The 24,576-nt window shown below is 45.9% G+C and overlaps 2 protein-coding genes across 2 annotated transcripts in view; one reads left to right on the top strand and one right to left on the bottom strand.

The window, feature by feature from the left end:
- The window catches only part of elp4 (elongator acetyltransferase complex subunit 4), a 160,021-nt gene extending 156,252 nt beyond the window's left edge, over nt 1-3,769 (bottom strand). The window contains exons 1-2 of the mRNA XM_029720703.1: nt 3,558-3,769; nt 2,748-2,783 (exon numbers count right to left, since the gene is read on the bottom strand). Of these exons, the coding sequence (XP_029576563.1) occupies nt 2,748-2,783; nt 3,558-3,735 (214 nt within the window). The 5' untranslated portion in view covers nt 3,736-3,769. The remainder of the gene's footprint in view (nt 1-2,747; nt 2,784-3,557) is intronic.
- A 19-nt stretch (nt 3,770-3,788) lies between these two features.
- Nucleotides 3,789-23,726, top strand: LOC115166838 (mitochondrial inner membrane protease subunit 1). Its single transcript, XM_029720705.1, has 6 exons — nt 3,789-3,887; nt 16,784-16,896; nt 16,985-17,073; nt 17,229-17,355; nt 22,230-22,340; nt 23,586-23,726. The coding sequence occupies exons 2-6, from the start codon at nt 16,792-16,794 to the stop codon at nt 23,655-23,657; spliced, it is 504 nt and encodes a 167-aa protein (XP_029576565.1). The 5' UTR covers nt 3,789-3,887; nt 16,784-16,791; the 3' UTR covers nt 23,658-23,726.
- Nucleotides 23,727-24,576: the final 850 nt, after the last annotated feature.

Below are 24,576 nucleotides of genomic sequence, written 5' to 3'. Positions count from 1 at the left end.
TGGCTTTCTAGGTCAGCGGGACCTTTGTGGCTTTCAGCAGGGCCCACAAAGCCTCCCAGATGGGCCCTCTCCAGATGAGGCCCATTGTGCCCTGCCTTTCTATGGGAGCCCTTCCAAATAGAACCTGAGGGAGTCATTAGGCTGCTGAGGAGGAGGGGGCTGAGAAAATTAGAGAGAGTGGGGAGTGACGGGGGGCGGGGTATGGAGGGGTGAGGCGGCAGAGTCACCTCTTGGTGGGTCGTGACCACAGGACTCCAGGAAAGTTCAGTCACTCTCTGAACAGTTAGAGGGGAATTCCTTTTTGTCTTAACAGGTTTTCCTGGTGCTCTAATTTTGCTCATTTTGACGTGGGATTGTAAAGGGGAGTGAACTCTAGGATTTGGCTTTTAACATGGAGATAGAATGGCCCTGTCTCACGTAGCTGAAGGGGGTGGAAATGGTGGGGGAGGGGGGGTGGAGATGGTTAGCCACGCTTCAGGATTGTTTTGATCACATGGACTGGGATATGTTCCGGGTAGCTTGCGAAAATAATCTAGACGCATACACGGATACGTTGCCGGGCTGCCCCCAGGAAGTCCAGGACCAAATTGCACGGGCGGGGTTCAGACCCAGGGCCTCAAGTTTAATGATGAGCTTGGAGAGTACTATGGTGTTGAATACTGAGCTATAGTCAATAAACAATATTCTTACGTAGGTATTCCTCTTGTCCAGATGGGATAGAGCAGAGTGATGGTGATTGCATCATCTGTGGATCTATTGTGGCAGTAAGCCAAGTGGGTTGAGGGTGGCAGGTAAGGTAGAGGTGACGTGATACTTGACTAGTCTCTAAAAGCACTTCATGATGACAGAGGTGAGTGCTACGGGGCGATAGTCATTAAATCCCGTTACCTTTGCCTAAATGTATTTGGCTAAGGTGTATGTAAACTTCCGACTTAAACTGTATACACCTAGGGAGCCCGAGACCAGTAATATTATATACACCTAGGGAGCCCGAGACCAGTAATATTATATACACCTAGGGAGCCCGAGACCAGTAATATTATATACACCTAGGGAGCCCGAGACCAGTAATATTATATACACCTAGGGAGCCCGAGACCAGTAATATTATATACACCTAGGGAGCCCGAGACCAGTAATATTATATACACCTAGGGAGTCCGAGACCAGTAATATTATATACACCTAGGGAGTCCGAGACCAGTAATATTACATACACCTAGGGAGCCCGAGACCAGTAATATTATATACACCTAGGGAGCCCGAGACCAGTAATATTATATACACCTAGGGAGCCCGAGACCAGTAATATTATATACACCTAGGGAGCCCGAGACCAGTAATATTATATACACCTAGGGAGCCCGAGACCAGTAATATTATATACACCTAGGGAGTCCGAGACCAGTAATATTATATACACCTAGGGAGTCCGAGACCAGTAATATTACATACACCTAGGGAGCCCGAGACCAGTAATATTATATACACCTAGGGAGCCCGAGACCAGTAATATTATATACACCTAGGGAGCCCGAGACCAGTAATATTATATACACCTAGGGAGCCCGAGACCAGTAATATTATATACACCTAGGGAGCCCGAGACCAGTAATATTATATACACCTAGGGAGCCCGAGACCAGTAATATTATATACACCTAGGGAGCCCGAGACCAGTAATATTATATACACCACCTTAAATTGCTCTAAAATGTTAGTTTTTTTTCTCTGCAAAAGGTGGGTAAACTTTCACAAAATAAAGAAGGTGGGTAAATGATCACAAAATAAAAAAGATGGGTAAAATGCGTTTACCCTCCATTACACTACTGTTTGTCATTACCAAACATGATGGGGGAGTTGGCTAAGAACAAACACATCTGACTGCCAGGCTAGCTTATACACACCTGAACCAATGAGGGCCAGATCATTCGCTTTCTGGGTGATCGGAAGGATCAACTTATCTACCGTTATCAACAACTTATCTACAAGGGTGTATTGTTTTAAGGGACTTGGATGGCAGGTGTCAGGCAAAACAGCTTTGTGCTTGTTGGTCAAAAACAAGCAGTGCCCTCTGCTGAACCCACTAAAGCAAGAAGCACAGGTCAAAGGTAATCTAAGTGATAAGGACAATCTAATGCCATAGCATTGCCTTACACCAGTCTCGGGTACTTTCAGGTGGAGATAGTGACTGCAATAATCCCTGGGGCTCATTCGAAACATTGACGACAGCGCGGCCAATGTGTATAACAGTCCTGACGCTCTGTCTACACTTTAATACTCTTAGCTTGGAAACTTGGAACTTTACTTTCATATCATCGAGAAAGATTAAATTACTATACACCTTTTTAACACTTAACACTGTTCATGTTACAGCTTGTTTATGGAAGAGAGAGGCGACCACCAGTTCTAATTAGCTATCTAGCGTCTCCAATCACCAGTGTGTAACGGAAGAGAGACGCCCATAGAGTGCCTTATAGAACTGTATCGCAATTGAGAATCGATTCCCGTTTAGATAGATTATTTGGCTGTTTTGGCTGCCAGAGCCAGTTTGTCTTGAGAATCGATTCCCGTTTAGAAAGATTATTTGGCTGTTTTGGCTGCCAGAGCCAGTTTGTCTGATCATAAGGTTATTGGACATTAAAAGGAGTAGGTTACCTAGGCTAGTACATCTTGGACAAGGTACAGTAGTACCTCTACTCATAAATGGTCTAAATGTACAATAGAAAATGTAGAATTAGACTTACCTATGAGTAGAAGGGTTCCAACTGCTAAACCACCACCTATTTCAAGAATTAAAAAAATATTACAAATAGGTTGATTTTTGTTCATGACAACGCCATATCATTTACAGATAACCAAGTGTAGCATAGGCCTGACATGCAGGGTGATTCCTCATGAAAGCAGGATTATTTTTAAAAAGACCATGATTTGGGGGGATTTTCACATTTCATCCATAGAATGGTTCTTTGGAGGAAGGATTGTTGAAATATATTTGACAAAACATAGAGAATTAATATTAGCATATTTCACATTTTGTCCTTACATAGGCCTGTTTCATATGTAGGTGTTAAAAAGCAAAAATGACTGCTTGCTCTGAAACACGATTGATATTTTGATTTAAAAATGCGGTCCTGTGGACCCACAGGGAGTGCAGGCTTTTGATCGAGCTCTAACTAATCAAGCTCATTGTTGAATAAGTGTTGGACTGGAACAAAAACCAATAAACTAGTTACGAGCGCCCAGTACCATGACTGACGAATAGTCCAGAGCCAGCTGTCAACCTTTAATATGGCGTGAAGGTGTGCCGGTTGTTTCAAATGGGGCACACGAATTATTGTTGACGTTACATGAATGTTATAGTAAATAACGTGAAGCTAGCCGGCTACCTTCATGCGACTCAGTGGTTGAAGACATGCAGTCGAATAATGACAACGATAACATTCCTTTAAAACTAACCAAATTAAAACAAGTATTATTGTTAGATAGTTTAATTCATCAGAAATAGCAAAACAACTCGCGTTAGCTAGCTGTCAACACATTCGTGGCAGACTGACCAATCACGTAGTCGAGAGATGTGACACCAGTCGAAACAATAAGTTGCCCATTTTGAATCGAAGGTCTTGTGCCAGGTATTGAAACTAGTTTGCTTCGTGATTTCTTCTGAAAACTGGTGGTATTGCACGGTAAACGGTCCGCGGTAGGTTTACCCATGCTCATCTTGGGGGCCGCCATGCTTTTTTCCCCGTGGTGACGAATGTTGATGTTTTGAATTACATCAACCCAATCAGAGCTGGGATTGCTCAGTCGCTACCAATCACAGAAGCGGTTGTTAGATAGCGTGTCTGGGTGAGGGCAGCTTCCGTAGCTGTCGGCGCTGGATAGCGGTGAGTTGATTATCCAATAAGACAAATACATGTTTTAAATGTCTAACATTTAGTGAACGTATTTTGCTGAATAGGAAGCTGCGATTCTGTGAAATAAATACATAACTCTGATTTACAACAAACTGCTGGATAGGAAAGTCGAACATGTAGATGGGGTTCTGTTTGTTTTGCCCAGTCTTCAACCGTACAAAACGATTACAGCTTTGTTTATCTTTAGATTAGGGTTACACTAATGTATTTGAAATAAAATATCCCAGCCTGCCAGCTCATTTGCATTCTAGGGAATACGGTCATCGGTCTGCAATGTGGGTAGACACTTAGCTTTCAAATGACACACATGTAGACTATTCTAGACTAGAAAGTAGCAGGCTATGACCTTCAAACGTAGGCTTTTATAGATCTATAATATTTGATGTGCATAAATATTGCATATAGCCCAGGGCTCTCCAACCCTGTATCGGGAGAACTACGTCCTGTAGGTTTTCGCTCCAACCCTAATTTAGCGCAACTGATTCTAATAATTGGCTGCTTAATTAATAAACCAGGTTAGTTGCAACTGTGGTTGAAACAAAAACCTACAGGAGGGTAGCTCTCCAGGAACAGGGTTGGAAAGTCCTGATCTAGCCTAACAAAGATTTAGATCTATGTTTTATCATATGTGTTATGAAATCAGCCAAATGCATGTTGCAATCATGTTGTTCTAATCATCAGAAAGAATCTCTTTTGTCATCTTTCATCAATCTTTCATCTTGGCTATATTTTAAAGAGGCTGCTCAAAGCCTCAAACCAAAAGTCCCCCCTTTCAGACCTGATGCCAACTAGTATTTTGTGATACATAAGCTAGTAAAGTATACTCTTTTTTTAATTTAATTTAATTTTTTACATTTTCCACCTCCAAACCTTTGCCTGGTTACCCTCACTGAAGCCTGGACAGCCATTTGGTCAAGAACCTAAAATTACATGAAGTTAAATACATGCATGTGTAACATCACAACCTTCCTTATACCCCCATTTATTAATCTTAAAGTGATTATTTGAACTATTGGACATTGTAAACTATTGTTTATCATGTTCACAACCACTTTACTACTTAAAGATATTGTAGTAGGCAGCAAGCAGAGGGCCACATCAGCCAGCAAATGAGATTAGTTTCTGGTCATGTGACATTGGGGCAGAACCATGGCGACACCAGGACTTAATTAGTGGGGTGCAATGTCTACACATATAAATGCAGCCTAATTTGTAGAACTGACACAATTTCCTATTCTACATGACATAAAGAAATCATGCCTGTGACAAGACACTCATTTGCTGAGCAGGTGTGGGGTGGGTGGAAGGGGTTACATCTAGCATGACAGGGGTGGGGTGGGTGGAAGGGGTTAAATCTAGCATGACAGGGGTGGGGTGGGTGGAAGGGGTTAAATCTAGCATGACAGGGGTGGGGTGGGTGGAAGGGGTTAAATCTAGCATGACAGGGGTGGGGTTGGGAGGAGTGGTTATATGTATCCAGTCAGCCACAGTTTGAGCTGAAGTTTTGGGGATTGACATTAGTCTTCAAATTAGCCTTAGCTACTTTCCTAATTAGACTCAGTGTTGTCAAAACAAGGAGCTGTTGGACAGTCTGATGAAGGAGACTAGTCTTTGTTAACCTCTGTCTCTCTCATACTGTGACTCCAGTCATCTCCGGTCAGGGTCTGACCCCTTGCAGAGGGAACACAGACTGAGTCTCAGCTAACTTTCCCTGTCACACAGACCAATACTATAAAACAGAGGTACAGTAGCTCCTGGTAGAATTTGTCCTTAGACACCGATCTGGGATCAGCTAACCTTCCCAAATTGTAACCATACCCATTAGGAGGGAAAACGTAAAACTGTAGACCAGTGTCTATGGGAAACTTCATCCTACTCCAGAGAGCTCTATGAGCACTGCAAGAGAAGAGGCATGCCTCTCATAGGGAGCTGTATGTGTGGTGGGTTAAGATGAGAGAGACTTACAGCTCAGTAAGGATGCTGATATGCTCTAGGCTAGAAGTGATGGCCCAACTGCTCACTTTACAAAATGCTCTTAGCAGAGGCAGTCCTGTTGTTGTGACAGCGCTTTGAGGTAAACATGGGCTGACAGGAGACCCGGGGAATATAGCCAGGCCTTCTACTGACAACACAGGGCATTGTGCAAGACCCACAAGAGGTAAGCTGGATCTAAGAGACATCTAAAAATGAAAACGATAAAATAATTGACTGTTTAATGTATAATAATAAGGGTATTACCAGGGGTTAGGATATAGTGTCAAGTTTCGTCACTATTGAATTGTAGGAGAGGACAGTGGGAAAATCACCCCTTATTATTATTATTTTATTTAAATTTTTACCCCCTTTTTATCTTTTCTCATCGCTGCAACTCCCCAAAGGGCTCGGGAGGCGAAGGTTGAGTCATGCGTCCTCTGAAACATGACCTGCCAAACTGCGCTTCTTAACATCCGCCCGCAAACTGCACCAATGTGTCGGAGGAAACACAGTTCAACTGACGACCGAGGTCAGCCTGTAGGCGCCCGGCCCGCCATAAGTAGTCGCTAGAGCGCGATGAGCCAAGTAAAGCCCCCCCCCCCCCCCCCCCCCCCCGGGCCAAACCCTCCCATAACCCGGACGACACTGGGCAAATTGTGTGCCGCCCTATGGGACTCCTGATCACGGCCGGTTGTGATACAGCCCGGAATCGAACCCGTGTCTGTAGTGACTCCTCTAGCACTGCGATGCATTGCCTTAGACCGCTGCGCCACTCGGGAGGCCTAAATCAACCCATTTTTAAAGTGAATAATTCCCAGTTGAACCCCGGGGCCTACTGTATGTGGCCTTACAGGTCAATATGTGGCAGTAGTATCAACATGACCGCCAGGATTTCTAAAATAACATCTCTTTCCCTCCATTTTGAATGTCATCCGTCCCTGTGTATTATTTATATTATATCAGTTTTATCCATCAGTGTATCTGATTGTGCCATATAATGCAGGCAGTCATAACATGTCAGCCTCTTCCGCTGTATATTGTTCTGGTTTCTCCAGTCTTATTCCGCTATAGCGCTAGCTGTGTGTCACTGGGAGAGGGAATAGAATGGCTGTGACTAGAGGGGAAGTCAGATCTCCATCAATGTACTCCATGTTTGTTTGAGTAGCATTGAAAGGAAAGTAATGGTCTTCGGGTACATGGACAATTAGTGGGGCTAGGGTTTTTCTTCAGGACGTTGTATTTAAGGACTTTTTTCCAATAGCAATTTTTTCAAAATGTATATATTTTTGGCTTTCTTTGAATTTCCAACAGATGCCGAGTGAAACATTTATAATGAAGTTCTAGTCTGTTGAGGTGGCTGAGTCATTGGCATGAACACCGACCTAATTGTGAAAGCAATACAAGACCCTGATAAGATCAGTCCACTCTCTCAACACCGGCCCAGCACCGCGCACACCAGCCAGCGGCCAATACAATAAAGATTAGTCACTAGTATTCTATTCCGTGTCATTGTATGGGGACATGGGCCCAGCAGCCCCAGACACGTCCGTTTCAATTCAAAGCAGTCGTATTCATATCACTAGACTGTTATTTGCTCTGGGCTGACCCATTGATTGCTGGCTCTAAGCCTCCGACTCCTCAAATAGGCACCCTGCTCAGCTGTTTGGCGGCTGGGTTGCTGCTAGCAACAATGAAAAGAGCAATGTGCAGATCAGTCTGTTCAATCATCTCTGTGTTCAGGAACAGGGGAGAGGGGGGGCTAGATGGCTACATTGTAAGGCTGTGACTTGTGATTTGTTTTGCATCTGTCACTCTCGGTCCCAGACAGGTGTCTGTGTCTAAATCAGTAGGATTACCTCAGATTGGGCTGATAGTTGCACACATATCCCTGGTCAGTCCCCCTTTAAAACTCACATTAAGATCAAATCGAGCTTTAGCACCCACCCTTCCGCTGCCTTCTGCTGCCCAGAGAGGGGACATCAGAGGTGGGATTCATTCCCTCCCCATCTGGGGTCCACAGGGAGAAGCACCATCTCTGACATGGGGTCTGTAAGCCTCTTAGCCCTCCAGTGGCCCAGCCCTCTTTCAGCCCATGTTTTCCTAATGTAGGCTTGTAAAGAGAGCAAGGGCCTTGTAGGCTGTTTGGATTGGGACTCCCTTTGTGCCTCTAATAGACTGGTCATGTTTGATAATGACTGCCTTCGTAGAGTGAAACCTTTTTCTGTGATTTTATTAGATCCCCATTAGAGACAGCTAGTCTTCCTGGGTTCTGACACATAGGCCTAACGAAAAATACATTACAGACAAAAATACTTTACAATTGACATACATTTAAAACATAGACGTTACAGACTTTTATATAAAATAACTTTTGGAGACCAGGGGCAGTGATTCCAATGGGTCCCGTGTGGCTCAGTTGGTAGAGCATGGTGTTTGCAACGCCAGGATTGTGGGTTCGATTCCCACGGGGGACCAGTACGGGAAAAAAATAAAAATAATGTATGAAATGTTTGCATTCACTACTGTAAGTCGCTCTGGATAAGAGCGTCTGCTAAATAACTAAAATGTAAAATGTAAATGTAATGAACCTACTGCAGTCCCGTGTGGATCAGTTGGTAGAACACGGCGCTTGCAACGACAGGGTTGTGGGTTGGATTCCCACAGGGGACCAGTAGGTAAATGTATTATGTACTCACTACTGTAAGTCGCTCTGGTTAAGAACATCTGCTAAATGACACAACATGTAAATAGAGCTTCAGCCAGCTGGTTCTGTTAGCCCTATTCTCTCTATTAGAAGCCCCTTTCTTACTGACTGGTAATGATGATATAGGCCTTGGTCTAGGCCTATTTAGGCCTAGTTTTGGTTGTATGAATGTTTTTAGTGTCGAACTGTGCTCCATGTTGACACTTGTATCCAATCATACAGTTAACAAATGTAATTAAGTTGAATGTAAATTCAGCTGCTTGTGATTCCTGAACTATTGTCTGAATGTTGTCCCCCAGGCAGTGATCATAGAGGTAAAAGACACCCAATGGGGCGTTTCTATTGACTGGTGGATTTGGGATCCCCTGTAGTTGCGCGACCGCTGTCGCTGGGAGCCTGTGACTGTAGGAGGCCTGGCGGGTGACTGTAGGAGGCCCGGCGGGTGACTGTAGGAGGCCCGGCGGGTGACTGTAGGAGGCCCGGCGGGTGACTGTAGGAGGCCCGGCGGCTCTGGGAGCCTGTAGGAGGCCGGCGGCTCTGGGAGCCTGGAGGAGGCCGGCGGCTCTGGGAGCCTGGAGGAGGCCGGCGGCTCTGGGAGCCTGGAGGAGGCCGGCGGCTCTGGGAGCCTGGAGGAGGCCGGCGGCTCTGGGAGCCATGTGACTGTAGGAGACGGCTGACACAGATGGTTCCACTCAGATGCCGCTACCACTCATTGTTTTTCCAGGAACATGTTTGGTGTGTAATCCTGGATTAACAGACAGAGACTTAGTGTTTAATTTCCAGCTGAATGTCAACAGCTACCCCAAAGACACAGGCAGGGTATTATGGAGGAGATAGCCTAGTGGGGTTTGTCCTAGACCCACAGCCAGGGGGATCGGGGGGTACAGATCCTATCAGATGTCTCTGGTGGTGTGTCCCATCTCATTCTCAATCCCAATTTGAGTTCCTTGTGTAATGTAACACACACACCCCATGGGTGACAGAGGCTGCCAGATAAAACCAGGTGGCTGCATGTGGCCTCTCTCTTGATATCAGTCACTGGCTGTGTGATCTTATTATGTTAAGACCCTAATCCCTACCTATGATGAATGCACAGCGGAATGGAGGGATGAAATGGAGAGATAATGAAGGATATAGGGGATTGTACACTGGTTTGGGGGATACTGTAGGGATATGGCTGTGTGATGTTGAGTGGTTGTGATAGTCCTAAATGTTCTCTGATCCTTGATACTCCATGATAGGTGTTCAGAGGGCCCTCGGTAAAGGCCCTTGATTTAGTCTGTGGTGGTGGGATTCAGTTCTACTTTAGGTTCCTAGTAGGACTGGACTGACCTATGGGATTCAGTTCTACTCTAGGATCCTAGTAGGACTGGACTGACCTGTGGGATTCAGTTCTACTCTAGGTTCCTAGTAGAACTGGACTGTAGGATTCAGTTCTACTCTAGGTTCCTGGTAGGACTGGACTGACCTGTGGGATTCAGTTCTACTCTAGGTTCCTAGTAGGACTAGACTGACCTGTGGGATTCAGTTCTACTCTAGGTTCCTAGTAGGACTGGACTGTTCTGTGGGATTCAGTTCTACTCTAGGATCCTAGTAGGATTGGACTGACCTGTGGGATTCAGTTCTACTCTAGGTTCCTAGTAGGACTGGACTGACCTGTGGGATTCAGTTCTACTCTAGGTTCCTAGTAGAACTGGACTGACCTGTGGGATTCAGTTCTTCTCTAGGTTCCTGGTAGGACTGGACTGACCTGTGGGATTCAGTTTTACTCTAGGTTCCTAGTAGAACTGGACTGACCTGTGAGATTCAGTTCTACTCTAGGATCCTAGTAGGACTGGACTGACCTGTATGATTCAGTTCTACTCTAGGTCGCTAGTAGGACTGGACTGACCTGTGGGATTCAGTTCTACTCTAGGATCCTAGTAGGACTGGACTGACCTGTATGATTCAGTTCTACTCTAGGTCGCTAGTAGGACTGGACTGACCTGTGGGATTCAGTTCTACTCTAGGATCCTAGTAGGACTGGACTGACCTGTAGGACTGGACTGACCTGTGGGATTCAGTTCTACTCTAGGTTCCTAGTAGGACTGGACTGACCTGTGGGATTCAGTTCTACTCTAGGATCCTAGTGAGACTGGACTGACCTGTGGGATTCAGTTCTACTCTAGGTTCCTAGTAGGACTGGACTGTAGGATTCAGTTCTACTCTAGGTTCCTAGTAGGACTGGACTGACCTGTGGGATTCAGTTCTACTCTAGGTTCCTAGTAGGACTGGACTGACCTGTGGGATTCAGTTCTACTCTAGGTTCCTAGTAGGACTGGACTGACCTGTGGGATTCAGTTCTACTCTAGGTTCCTAGTGGGACTGGACTGACCTGTGGGATTCAGTTCTACTCTAGGATCCTAGTGGGACAGGGCTGACCTGTAGGATTCAGTTCTACTCTAGGTTCCTAGTGGGACTGGACTGACCTGTGGGATTCAGTTCTACTCTAGGTTCCTAGTAGGACTGGACTGACCTGTGGGATTCAGTTCTACTCTAGGTTCCTAGTAGGACTGGACTGACCTGTAGGATTCAGTTCTACTCTAGGTTCCTAGTGGGACTGGACTGACCTGTGGGATTCAGTTCTACTCTAGGATCCTAGTAGAACTGGACTGACCTGTGGGATTCAGTTCTACTCTAGGTTCCTAGTAGGACTGGGCTGACCTGTGGGATTCAGTTCTACTCTAGGTTCCTAGTAGGACTGGGCTGACCTGTAGGATTCAGTTCTACTCTAGGATCCTAGTAGGACTGGACTGACCTGTAGGATTCAGTTCTACTCTAGGATCCTAGTGGGACTGGACTGACCTGTAGGATTCAGTTCTACTCTAGGTTCCTAGTGGGACTGGACTGACTTGTGGGATTCAGTTCTACTCTAGGATCCTAGTGGGACTGGACTGACCTGTAGGATTCAGTTCTACTCTAGGATCCTAGTGGGACTGGACTGACCTGTGGGATTCAGTTCTACTCTAGGTTCCTAGTGGGACTGGGCTGACCTGTAGGATTCAGTTCTACTCTAGGATCCTAGTAGGACTAGACCCACCTGTAGGATTCAGTTCTACTCTAGGATCCTAGTAGGACTGGACTGACCTGTAGGATTCAGTTCTACTCTAGGATCCTAGTAGGACTGGACTGACCTGTAGGATTCAGTTCTACTCTAGGATCCTAGTAGGACTGGACTGACCTGTAGGATTCAGTTCTACTCTAGGTTCCTAGTGGGACTGGGCTGACCTGTAGGATTCAGTTCTACTCTAGGATCCTAGTAGGACTAGACCCACCTGTAGGATTCAGTTCTACTCTAGGATCCTAGTAGGACTGGACTGACCTGTAGGATTCAGTTCTACTCTAGGATCCTAGTAGGACTGGACTGACCTGTAGGATTCAGTTCTACTCTAGGATCCTAGTAGGACTGGACTGACCTGTAGGATTCAGTTCTACTCTAGGTTCCTAGTAGGACTGGGCTGACCTGTAGGATTCAGTTCTACTCTAGGATCCTAGTAGGACTGGGCTGACCTGTAGGATTCAGTTCTACTCTAGGATCCTAGTAGGACTGGACTGACCTGTAGGATTCAGTTCTACTCTAGGATCCTAGTAGGACTGGACTGACCTGTAGGATTCAGTTCTACTCTAGGTTCCTAGTAGGACTGGGCTGACCTGTAGGATTCAGTTCTACTCTAGGTTCCTAGTAGGACTGGACTGACCTGTAGGATTCAGTTCTACTCTAGGATCCTAGTAGGACTGGACTGACCTGTAGGATTCAGTTCTACTCTAGGATCCTAGTAGGACTGGACTGACCTGTAGGATTCAGTTCTACTCTAGGATCCTAGTAGGACTGGGCTGACCTGTAGGATTCAGTTCTACTCTAGGATCCTAGTAGGACTGGGCTGACCTGTAGGATTCAGTTCTACTCTAGGTTCCTAGTAGGACTGGACTGACCTGTAGGATTCAGTTCTACTCTAGGATCCTAGTAGGACTGGACTGACCTGTAGGATTCAGTTCTACTCTAGGTTCCTAGTAGGACTGGACTGACCTGTAGGATTCAGTTCTACTCTAGGTTCCTAGTGGGACTGGGCTGACCTGTAGGATTCAGTTCTACTCTAGGTTCCTAGTAGGACTGGACTGACCTGTAGGATTCAGTTCTACTCTAGGATCCTAGTAGGACTGGACTGACCTGTAGGATTCAGTTCTACTCTAGGTTCCTAGTAGGACTGGACTGACCTGTGGGATTCAGTTCTACTCTAGGTTCCTAGTAGGACTGGACTGACCTGTAGGACCAGGGGGCTGCTATGATCAGAGAAGTTCACACAACTGGGTTCACGGCTGTTTGTCAGACCCTTTTCTCTTTCCTCCAATAAGAGCATATTTTCACAGTGACACACATCGAGAGACAGTCACACACATTCACCACAGATTATTCCAGGACTCCTAGTGTAGAGGTAAAGACATGTCAGGGTGGAGGGATGAAGCATGACCAGGATGTAGTGATAGAGGCAGGGGTATATGAGCAGGATGTAGTGATAGAGGCAGGGGTATATGAGCAGGATGTCGGGATAGAGGCAGGGGTATATGAGCAGGATGTCGGGATAGAGGCAGGGGTATATGAGCAGGATGTCGGGATAGAGGCAGGGGTATATGAGCAGGATGTCGGGATAGAGGCAGGGGTATATGAGCAGGATGTCGGGATAGAGGCAGGGGTATATGAGCAGGATGTAGGGATAGAGGCAGGGGTATATGAGCAGGATGTCGGGATAGAGGCAGGGGTATATGAGCAGGATGTAGGGATAGAGGCAGGGGTATATGAGCAGGATGTAGGGATAGAGGCAGGGGTATATGAGCAGGATGTAGGGATAGAGGCAGGGGTATATGAGCAGGATGTAGGGATAGAGGCAGGGGTATATGAGCAGGATGTCGGGATAGAGGCAGGGGTATATGAGCAGGATGTAGGGATAGACGCAGGGGTATATGAGCAGGATGTAGGGGTAGAGGCAGGGGTATATGACCAGGATGTAGGGGTAGAGACGGGTATATGAGCAGGATGTAGGGGTAGAGGCAGGGGTATATGAGCAGGATGTAGGGATAGAGGCAGGGGTATATGAGCAGGATGTAGGGATAGAGGCAGGGGTATATGAGCAGGATGTCGGGGTATAGGCAGCAGGGGTATATGAGCAGGATGTCGGGGTATAGGCAGCAGGGGTATAGGCAGCAGGGTTATAGGCAGTAGGCATGAAAGGTGGATGGGGTGGAGCGATATCAGCAACAGGATATGGATTCAGTTTGTATTTTGGGTGAGAGGTGAGAGAAGAGTATCGTGTGTGTGTGTGTGTGTGTGTGTGTGTGTGTGTGTGTGTTGAAAGGACAGAGTAATGGGATTAGGGGTAACGCCTCTCGCGGGCGCATGGAGAGCCACCTGACACTCGGTCTGTTGGGGACCTGGGGATTGTGGGGGACAGAGGGAGGGACGGGGTACAGGACGCGGGGGTCTAATCCGTGTCCATCTTTGGGAAGTCATTCCCAGAGCTCTGAGGATTTGGGGCTTTGGTTTCCGCTCTGCTAGCTTTGGTTAATAATGCTATGGGTGGGATGTGAGACATGGAGAGAAAGAGGGATGAATAGAGAGAAAGAGAGGAATTCATTACCCTGTGGTGGTCTTGCAGGACAGAGTCCTAAACCAAAAGTATGGTGTCTGAATATAGGCAGGTGTGATATGCTCTATAATGTAGCCTAGACTTCTAAACCCTCCCCAGAACACGTACACCTCTAAACCCTCCCCAGAACACGTACACCTCTAAACCCTCCCCAGAACACGTACACCTCTAAACCCTCCCCAGAACACGTACACCTCTAAACCCTCCCCAGAACACGTACACCTCTAAACTCTCCCCAGAACACATAGTCTACTGGCTGTGTAGTCTACTTTGTAATCCCTCCATCAGGATCAACACTACCGTTCAAAAGTGTGCGGTCACTTAGAAATGTCCTTGTTTTTTGAAAGAAAAGCAAACATTTTTGTCCATTAAAATAACATCAAATTGATCAGAAATACAGTGTAGACATTGTTAATGTTGTAAATGACTGTTGTAGCTGGAAGCGGCAGATTTTTAATGGAGTATCTACATAGGCGTACAGAGGCCCATTATCAGCAACCATCACTCCTGTGTTCCAATGGCACGTTGTGTTAGCTAATCCAAGTTTATCATTTTAAAAGGCTAATTGATCATTAGAATACCCTTTTGCAATTATGTTAGCATAGCTGAAAACTGTTGTTCTGATTAAAGAAGCAATGAAACTGGCCTTCTTTAGACTAGTTGAGTATCTGTGCTTTTCAGCACAGAAAGAAATGTGCTTTTCTTTCAAAAACAAGGACATTTCTAAGTGACCCCAAACTGTTGAATGGTAGTGTATATGGAAGTCATTCTCACCAGGGCTAGAGCAAGGCTATATTTTTGGGGGGAAACATTAGATGTATTATCTCTACCATACCTTTTATTATGCAGTTGATGTTTCCTTTGAAATGTCCCTTATGTTGGAAAAAAAATTATATTTCAGTTTTTTTGCGTGTGTGTGTTGACCGTGTGTGTAACGATTGAGTCACTCTCTCCCCATCCGGCAGGTTGTGTTCTGAGTAAAAGTCAATACCCTGAGTGGTGCTGCAGTGTTTGTTCAGACGACACACTGTTATCTGTTACCGTGTGTGTGTGTGTGTGTGTGGGAGTCAACAAAGACTACTTGTTCCATTTCCATGGCTCCCACAGAACTGGATAACTGTACTGAAGACCCTGGTCAGCATGGCTGATGCAGGGAGGGCAGTGTTAGGGACTGATGCTCGTATGAAGCTGTACTGAAGACCCTGGTCAGCATGGCTGATGCAGGGAGGGCAGTGTTAGGGACTGATGCTCGTATGGAGCTGTACTGAAGACCCTGGTCAGCATGGCTGATGCAGGGAGGGCAGTGTTAGGGACTGATGCTCGTATGTAGCTGTACTGAAGACCCTGGTCAGCATGGCTGATGCAGGGAGGGCAGTGTTAGGGACTGATGCTCGTATGGAGCTGTACTGAAGACCCTGGTCAGCATGGCTGATGCAGGGAGGGCAGTGTTAGGGACTGATGCTCGTATGAAGCTGTACTGAAGACCCTGGTCAGCATGGCTGATGCAGGGAGGGCAGTGTTAGGGACTGATGCTCGTATGGAGCTGTACTGAAGACCCTGGTCAGCATGGCTGATGCAGGGAGGGCAGTGTTAGGGACTGATGCTCGTATGAAGCTGTACTGAAGACCCTGGTCAGCATGGCTGATGCAGGGAGGGCAGTGTTAGGGACTGATGCTCGTATGAAGCTGTACTGAAGACCCTGGTCAGCATGGCTGATGCAGGGGAGAGCAGTGTTAGGGACTGATGCTCGTATGGAGCTGTACTGAAGACCCTGGTCAGCATGGCTGATGCAGGGAGGGCAGTGTTAGGGACTGATGCTCGTATGGAGCTGTACTGAAGACCCTGGTCAGCATGGCTGATGCAGGGAGGGCAGTGTTAGGGACTGATGCTCGTATGGAGCTGTACTGAAGACCCTGGTCAGCATGGCTGATGCAGGGAGGGCAGTGTTAGGGACTGATGCTCGTATGAAGCTGTACTGAAGACACTGGTCAGCATGGCTGATGCAGGGAGGGCAGTGATAGGGACTGATGCTCGTATGGAGCTGTACTGAAGACCCTGGTCAGCATGGCTGATGCAGGGAGGGCAGTGTTAGGGACTGATGCTCGTATGAAGCTGTACTGAAGACCCTGGTCAGCATGGCTGATGCAGGGAGGGCAGTGTTAGGGACTGATGCTCGTATGAAGCTGTACTGAAGACCCTGGTCAGCATGTCTGATGCAGGGAGGGCAATGTTAGGGACTGATGCTCGTATGAAGCTGCTAGGTTGGTATGTTTGTCCGTCCCCTGCAAGGTGTCGATTGGTCAATCTCACACAGGGTCAAAGGTTAGGCTGGTTCTGTGGTGTCAACAGGCTGTAGAGCCCCTGAGAATGAAACACCAGGGAGTGTGACACTAGTCTCCGCTGCACACTGTTCCTAGAGCTGCTAATAGACTAGCTGCAGTGACAGCTCACCCCTCACCTCTCTGTCCCCTGAATGAAGCGCTGTAATGTGTGTTGTGTTTGTGTAGGTGGTGAGATGTTCCGCAGTGCGCTGGGGAAGACCCTGGGCTTCGTGGGATACACCATCCAGTACGGCTGCATCGCCCACTGTGCCTTTGAGTACATCGGAGAGTTTGTTGCGGTGTGTAGGATACTTTTCCCTCTGTGGCCATGGTCTGTGAATTCCCGAGTAACAACTTCAATGTTAATGTCTGTGAATTTACCCACAGTGCTCTGGTCCTTCTATGGAGCCCACCATCACAAGCCACGGCGTTGTCTTCTCAGAACGGTTGAGTCGCCATCTCTGCAGAATCGAGAAGTGAGTTTTAGTTTTCAATTTGAAATTCTCAAAGTTGGTAAAGCGAAACGTAGCTTACCCTAAGTGGTGGCTTTTTGCACCGTAACCCCTTGATGTTCTCCCTAATGTCTGTCAATGACATCACACCCCATGGATCCTGTCTTCTCTGTCTTCAGTGGTGATATAGTCATCGCTAAGAGTCCGTTTGATCCACATATGAACGTCTGTAAAAGAGTCATCGGTTTGGAGGGAGACAAAGTCTGTACCAGTGGCCCCTCGGATATCTTCAAGACCCACCAATACGTAAGTATTCATCAGCAGTCATGCCCCAGGACTCTCCAGGACTCTCAGCCACATGTACAGTATTCTACCTTTAGTTTACCAGGTAAGAGTATTGAGAGCACATTTACAACAACCTAGAGAAGAGTTTCAGACGAGGGCTTGAAATGAGCCAGTAAAGCAATACATTCTGGATGAATGATTAAGCCTTGTCAAGACACTTCATGTTGTGTTTCAGATAGTCTCTCATTTCAGTAAATCATCTTCATAAGTAGCCAAACCCCTGTGTCTTCAACTCAATCCCAGTGTGTTCTGGGTGTTTACATTCTAGACCATGCACATCCATCTTGTGTCGTCAGTCCAAATATCATGCTTTGACAGCGACTGCATTTCCTCAGAGCCGTGGTTGTTGTGGAACCACTGTCATTGCATTCTTATTACTGCTCTCCCCCGGCCACGCCGCCCTCAGCCACCGCTCAGCCTACCGCTCAGCCTACCAATCTCTCTGAAGCCTGTTAGAGTTAGTGCCAACCGAGTGGACAGGTTGATGGGTGGGCTGAGGTGTTTGTGTTGTGTGTGTGTGTACACACACTCTCACATGAACAGTGGAGGTATAGGGGAATGTAACCACACACAGGATGTGCTGGTGTCATCCAGGAAATGAAAGAAACTAATTTTCCTCTGGGAACAGGTTTCATCTCTACACACAGGCAGTAAAGCTATATTGAACTGGTTACTGCAGAACAGGTTTAATCTCTACACATGTGTTGGTCAAAGGTCTCAGCCTACAGATGTACTCTCTTAATTGGATCACTCTGTTGTCGCAGAAAATGCATACATGTTGTGTATTCAAGTTTTAAAATGTATTCTAATGTTTGTAATTCACACTTTAAAATATCAGACTTGATTTACCCTTACGTAAAATGTATCAACCCATACAAAAATGTCCATAATAATAATAATAATAATAATAATAATCCACATAATAATTCACATTTCCTGATACTGCAGGATTATTTCCCTGCTGTGAGAAACTGGTCAAATTAAGATGGCAGATCTGTACCTCTGAAATGTGTCTCAGTGCAAGACATGGGTCAACAATGAATAAGACCAGACCAATTTCTGTAGGATTTCCCCTGTCAAAACACACACCAAAATGTCTGTCAACACAGTTGGTTGTGGTGTTAATGAAATAGAAGCCTTGTGTGACATAAGGCATCCCACCATGCACCTAGACGTTAGGCGTGTGTGTTTTTGTTTGTGTACTCTATGAGAGCCTGTCCTCACCTCCTCTTTCTTCTGACAGGCAGGCAGGTTCTTTCCTCCCACATTCATGATGAGGAGATGGACAAATTGGCTTGTCACCTCTTAGGAGTCTTTCCTACAGTATGTCTGATGCATTGTCACAACAAAGACATTTGATCCATGATATGATGGTGGGTGTCTTTGAGAGAGATGTGAGAGAGAGAGCCTTCAGAGTCTAAAGCTATTCCCTCCATGTTAGACAAAACACTGTACCTCAATGATATTATTCTAATGATCAGAGCAGGGTGAGGCATTAAACAGCACTGTACCTCAATGATATTATTCTTATGATCAGAGCAGGGTGAGGCATTAAACAGCACTGTACCTCAATCATGTTAGCTTAATGAGCGGAGCAGGGTGAGGCCTTAAACAGCACTGTACCTCAATCATGTTAGCTTAATGAGCGGAGCAGGGTGAGGCCAGACCAGGCTGTTGAACGGCAGACTTCACTATCCAGGTGAGCTCAGCTTTCCCACCTTGACACGTCTCTGACAGGTACACATAGCCTCGCCCCCACCCCTTCAACCACCCAACAGGTTCCATCACTCCCTCAGGTTCCATCACTCCCTCAGAACAGAGTCACATCACAACACAGCCGCCAGGCTGAGCTAAGATACGCCACTCAACCCTAAACCCTAGCTGGGCACACAGCCTGACTGGATGACTGGGCTGGCTGGAAGTGTGTTGTGGAAAGTAACAATGCCTGTTGATTATGCTTTGACTGAGCGCTCTCATTCTGTTCTGGTGACTCAGTGTAGGGAGTTGGGAGAGGGCATGTCAGACTCAGGGCTTAGTGTCATGGAGAAGTAGGTAAACAGTTCATGAGAAGTGTTTGCTTCTCTGCCTGTCAATCATGCAGGTGCTTATCCTTGACATCCTCCTCTCTACCTTCACTCAACACTGGTGTGTGATCCATAAATGAGTTTTCAGAGACTGCTGTGGTTACGATGGCCTGCGGTGAGCTTACAGGTGTTTAATCAGGGAAGAAGAGTTCCACCAACTATGACGGGGACAGAATTTAAACATGTCTACCTCCTTCCACTACCTCCAGTATTTTTGATTTATTTAACTAGGCAAGTCAGTTAAGAACACATTGTTATTTTCAATGACGGCCTACCAGGGAACAGTGGGTTAACTGCCTTGTTCAGGGGCAGAACAGCAGATTTTTACCTTGTCAGCTCGGGGATTCGATCTTGCAACCTTTCGGTTACTAGTCCAACACTCTAACCACACCCCGGTATCATACCCCTAGGTAATAACAAGGATCCATTTGAACATCCGGTGCAGGTAAAATGAAAGGGGAGGTTCGTTCTACCCTCTGGTTAAGTTAGGGTTCAAGAGGAGAACGTCAGAGACATCTGTTTCTACAAATGATAGTCTCACCTCTCTTTACACCCTCTCATTCATAATAAAGTGTATGTTTCTGACGTGTTAACCTGCAAGGTGATGTGTAAACCCTCTGTCTTTCACCACATCAGAATATACTGGAATAATCATATATGGCATTTAGCAGACGCTTTTATCCAAAGCGGATTACAGTCATGCATGCATACATTTAAACGTATGGGTGGCCCAGGGAATCGAACCCACAACCCTGTCGGTGCCAGCACCATGCTCTACCAACTGAGCCACACATGGCAGATCAGCTTTCACCGGCCTTTTACAGGCCTTTTAACAATAACCAATGAATTACCAGTTCATTAGTGGTAAATAAATCTAACTATAGATTTCAGAGAAGTTACTTTGCGATGCCCTGTCTGTGGAATGTTCTCTACAGGGTCATTAGTTTGATGCTCCGAATCAATCAGAGCTTTGGTGTTTGTGTGTCTGTGTATTTGTTGATCACTCTTGATTGACCCGCAGCAGATGGATCTAAATTGATTGACCTTGTTAGTAGTGGACAGAATGGAGTCTAGATCCTGAATAGAGTTGACCTATACCTTTATGTTGGATTAGTTAGGTAGAGTTCCTCCAAACCTTCACTCCATGGGCCCTAAACGTTGACCACCACTAATGTATCCTACCTAGTATTAAAGTGTTTGCTAAACTCTGAGGCAGTGTAATGGACTCAGATTAGACCTTCTGCTAGACTAAAAAGCATTTTCAATAACGACATTGTCATGTGTTTCTATGGAGACTTGAACCTGCTTTGAACCCAGATGTAGTCTGAACCTGTGTTCAAGCAGCCGCCCCTTTTGTGTCTCCTAAAACATAGATGAGCGTGCCTACCGACAGGGTGGTGTTGATGATATCACACCTCTGACCTTCCTGAGCAGGACAAAGGCAGTGAGTCAGTCTAAGATGGAGGCTGAGGCTGGAGCATAGCAGGGGCTTATGGTCCAGCAGATGACAAATGGCGCCGGCGTTCCTCTCTGGTTCCCGTGTCCTTGGGAGCGGCCATATGTTGCCATGCTACTGAGGGGTAATGGTGGGAATGCAGCAGGCTGACATATGCTTCTCAGATGACTCTTTTAGTGACATTCGTTTGTGTCGTCGTTGTTCTCGGGGGCCGAGTTGTTTACCTCGTGTTAGGTCAATATGTCACTGCATCACGATTAGTGTCAGCTCATCTATAGAATATGAACCGCAACACAATGCATAGGTTAATACTGCATAATGATTCTTGATGTTGGGACGATTGCGATACGATGGACGCGCACAATTGGAATCAAGACATCAGTGTTTGTGTCTCCTCCACCCTCTGTTCTGATAATATTCTCATCTGATTTCATCTCCCTCTCCTTTCTCCCCAAGACTTTGTCCATTAAAAAGTTAGGCAACACAAACATAGAGTTGCAGATTGTGATGCCCATTATGACAATATAATGTGTTGTTGATCCTGTCTTCACATATAGGAGGGACGAGGAACTTAATTAGGGCCTTGGCAAGATTACTCTAGTAAAGTGATGAGATTAATCATAATTGGTGTCACTGTGGATTAGCGCTCGCTCCGATTGGCCGCCCCACTGGCAGCTCGGGCCTCACTAGTGGAGACCCGTGGATGATTCTGACTGAAAAACTTCAGCCCTGGCCTCTCTCTCTCTTTCTCTCTCTCTCTCTTTCTCTCTCTCTTTCTCTTTCTCTCTCTTTCTCTCTCTTTCTCTCCCCCCTCTCTATATCTCCCTTGGTAAGAGGGGGTTAGATCTCAGCCAACAGCCTAATGGCCCCTTTTGAAGTCCCACTAAATCCCTCTACCCCGTTACCCATGACCCCTTGCTCCTATGACGGTCCGGGGTTAAAGGAGGACAGACCAGGGGGTGATGTTAAGTTGGGGTGAGGGAAGGTAGGGGGTGAGGCGGCTGAGGTGGGCTCTCTTTACATAATGGTGGGTGAAGGGTGCTAGCTCTGTAGTGTCTCACTCCTTCATGTAAACAAAGTTTAAAAGCTAGGTCAGGGAATGGTGTTGTTTACAGTATAGCTGGCTGTTGTAGTCGTCGTGGAACAAATTCAATATTTTCTATCGTTGTGTTTTTTCCCGTGTCATGCCGTGGGGGTGTGTCTTGCCGTGGGGGTGTGTCTTGCCGTGGGGGTGTGTCTTGCCGTGGGGGTGTGTCTTGCCGTGGGGGTGTGTCTTGCCGTGGGTGTGTGTCTAGGTTCCAAAAGGGCACGTGTGGCTGGAAGGGGATAATCTTAGGAATTCCACAGACTCCAGGAGCTACGGCCCAGTTCCCTATGCTCTGATACGAGGTCGTGTCTGCTTAAAGGTAAGGAGGGCAACATCGCCTGACCCGGCTCACATTCATTTCAACCTTTAGAGTTAGTATAATGGTCTGTATAAAGAGTTAGGATAATGGTCTGTATAAAGAGTTAGTAGAATGCTCTGGTCTATAAAGAGTTAGTATAATGGTCTGTATAAAGAGTTAGTAGAATGCTCTGGTCTGTATGAAGAGTTAGTAGAATGCTCTGGTCTGTATAAAGAGTTAGTTTAATGTTCTGTATGAAGAGTTAGTAGAATGCTCTGGTCTGTATAAAGAGTTAGTAGAATGCTCTGGTCTGCGTAATGAGTTAGTAGAATGCTCTGGTCTGCATAAAGAGTTAGTTTAATGTTCTGTATGAAGAGTTAGTAGAATGCTCTGGTCTGTATAAAGAGTTAGTAGAATGCTCTGGTCTGCGTAATGAGTTAGTAGAATGCTCTGGTCTGCATAAAGAGTTAGTTTAATGTTCTGTATGAAGAGTTAGTAGAATGCTCTGGTCTGTATAAAGAGTTAGTAGAATGCTCTGGTCTGCGTAATGAGTTAGTAGAATGCTCTGGTCTGCATAAAGAGTTAGTTTAATGTTCTGTATGAAGAGTTAGTAGAATGCTCTGGTCTGTATAAAGAGTTAGTTTAATGCTCTGTATGAAGAGTTAGTAGAATGCTCTGGTCTGTATAAAGACAAATCTGTGCCACTTTTACGATATCACAGCCCCCTTTTGACTTTGCCCATGGCCATGATGAAATATGAAATGCCTTGCACTGAAATTGATTGTAGGTTTACTGGTGCTTTGCCTGGATTCCAAATATTCCTTATTCCCCATTCTGTGGCAAGTTGAGTAAATGCAAACACTCAAACAAGTTGGAAGTTCAAGGCAGATCTGTCTACGAAGGCCTGGGCAACCTATTGTCTAGCTGTCCATTCTGCTGTGTTGTCATGTCACTGGATGTCATAGCAACCATGACCCTGGAAACAGGTCAGCCAACCTTCTGTCCGTTTGACTGGACAGCAGCCGTCCGCTGGGGGCCCAATGACAAGACTTGACGACGGTTTTATGAAGTCGCATACATCATTAAAATCCACGTTACCAAGCGTATCCAGGAAGTGAGGATGTTGGAATAGTCATGATAAACACATTATGTAATGGATAAATGTTGTTTGTTCTTCTTTTATGAGAGTCCTATTACCCTTTTAACCCAACGTCTTCTGTCTTCTCCTTCTCCTTTGTTTGTTTTGGTGTTTTTCTCTCTTTCCAGCTCTGGTCTCTACATCATGTTGGTGCCCTCAACCAAAGTCCCACAGGACGAGTCGTAAAAAGGAGTGACTGAGTCTACTGATCTGTGTACATGCATCATTTTGTAATATTTTCTAAATAAAGGCGTATTTATCATGAAGAATTTTGTCCCTCAATTTGACTGACAATTTTTGAGTTCATTTGGGTTGAATTGTATGGTATGTTTGAGTCAAATGTGAAAATCCATGGATAGTTGATCTGCAGGTTGATAACGTACCAGGCATAGTAATCTGGGGCTTCCAGTGTGTTGGCAGGTGCAGCACCCTGCTCTGTAGGAACAACATCACGTGAGGAGGGAGGTAAACTGTGCCTCTGTGGAGCTGCTAGTGGTAGAGGAGAGAGAGAGGGAGGAGAAGGAGAGAGTTGTTGCTCTCACGCTCCACTTTGATATGATTTTGGACTAAATTAATTTCTTGGGATGACAGAAGAAATCATCTCTGACCCAGCTAACTCATCAGATTACAGTGAATAGCTGAAATCCAGCATCCTGAAGTAGAGGCCATTCATTTAAATCAGTTGAATTGTCCTGGATTTGACATCTTCTGCCACTGTAGACCTGAGATCCCTACTTTTAGAATCTCTACATGTATAATTGACCGGCCCACAATGCAGGGCGTGCTGTATGTATCATCCCTGACAGACATGGAAAATGGGGATCAAGAAGGATCAAAGAAGCTCAACATCTACAAAGGGATACAAAAAAGTGTTATTCATTTCAGGTTTACCTTTTCTCACTGTTGTGGGTAAACAAAAGCTTTTCTTGCTGATTTAATATTTAATTGGGCCAACAAGGCAATTGGACAAATGTTAACATTTCCCATTTAGCCATTCAATATTTATAAGCACTTAGTAAGGCAAAGCTCACAACTGAATAGGTAGTGTATACACTCTACACTACTCTTCAATTGATGTGGGGAGGAAGAGGGATGTTTGGCATTTTTGGAAATGCATTG

Source organism: Salmo trutta, chromosome 29 (genome assembly GCF_901001165.1).
Source record: "Salmo trutta chromosome 29, fSalTru1.1, whole genome shotgun sequence".
Lineage (NCBI taxonomy): Eukaryota > Metazoa > Chordata > Actinopteri > Salmoniformes > Salmonidae > Salmo > Salmo trutta.
This window is presented reverse-complemented; position numbering and strand designations above follow the sequence as displayed.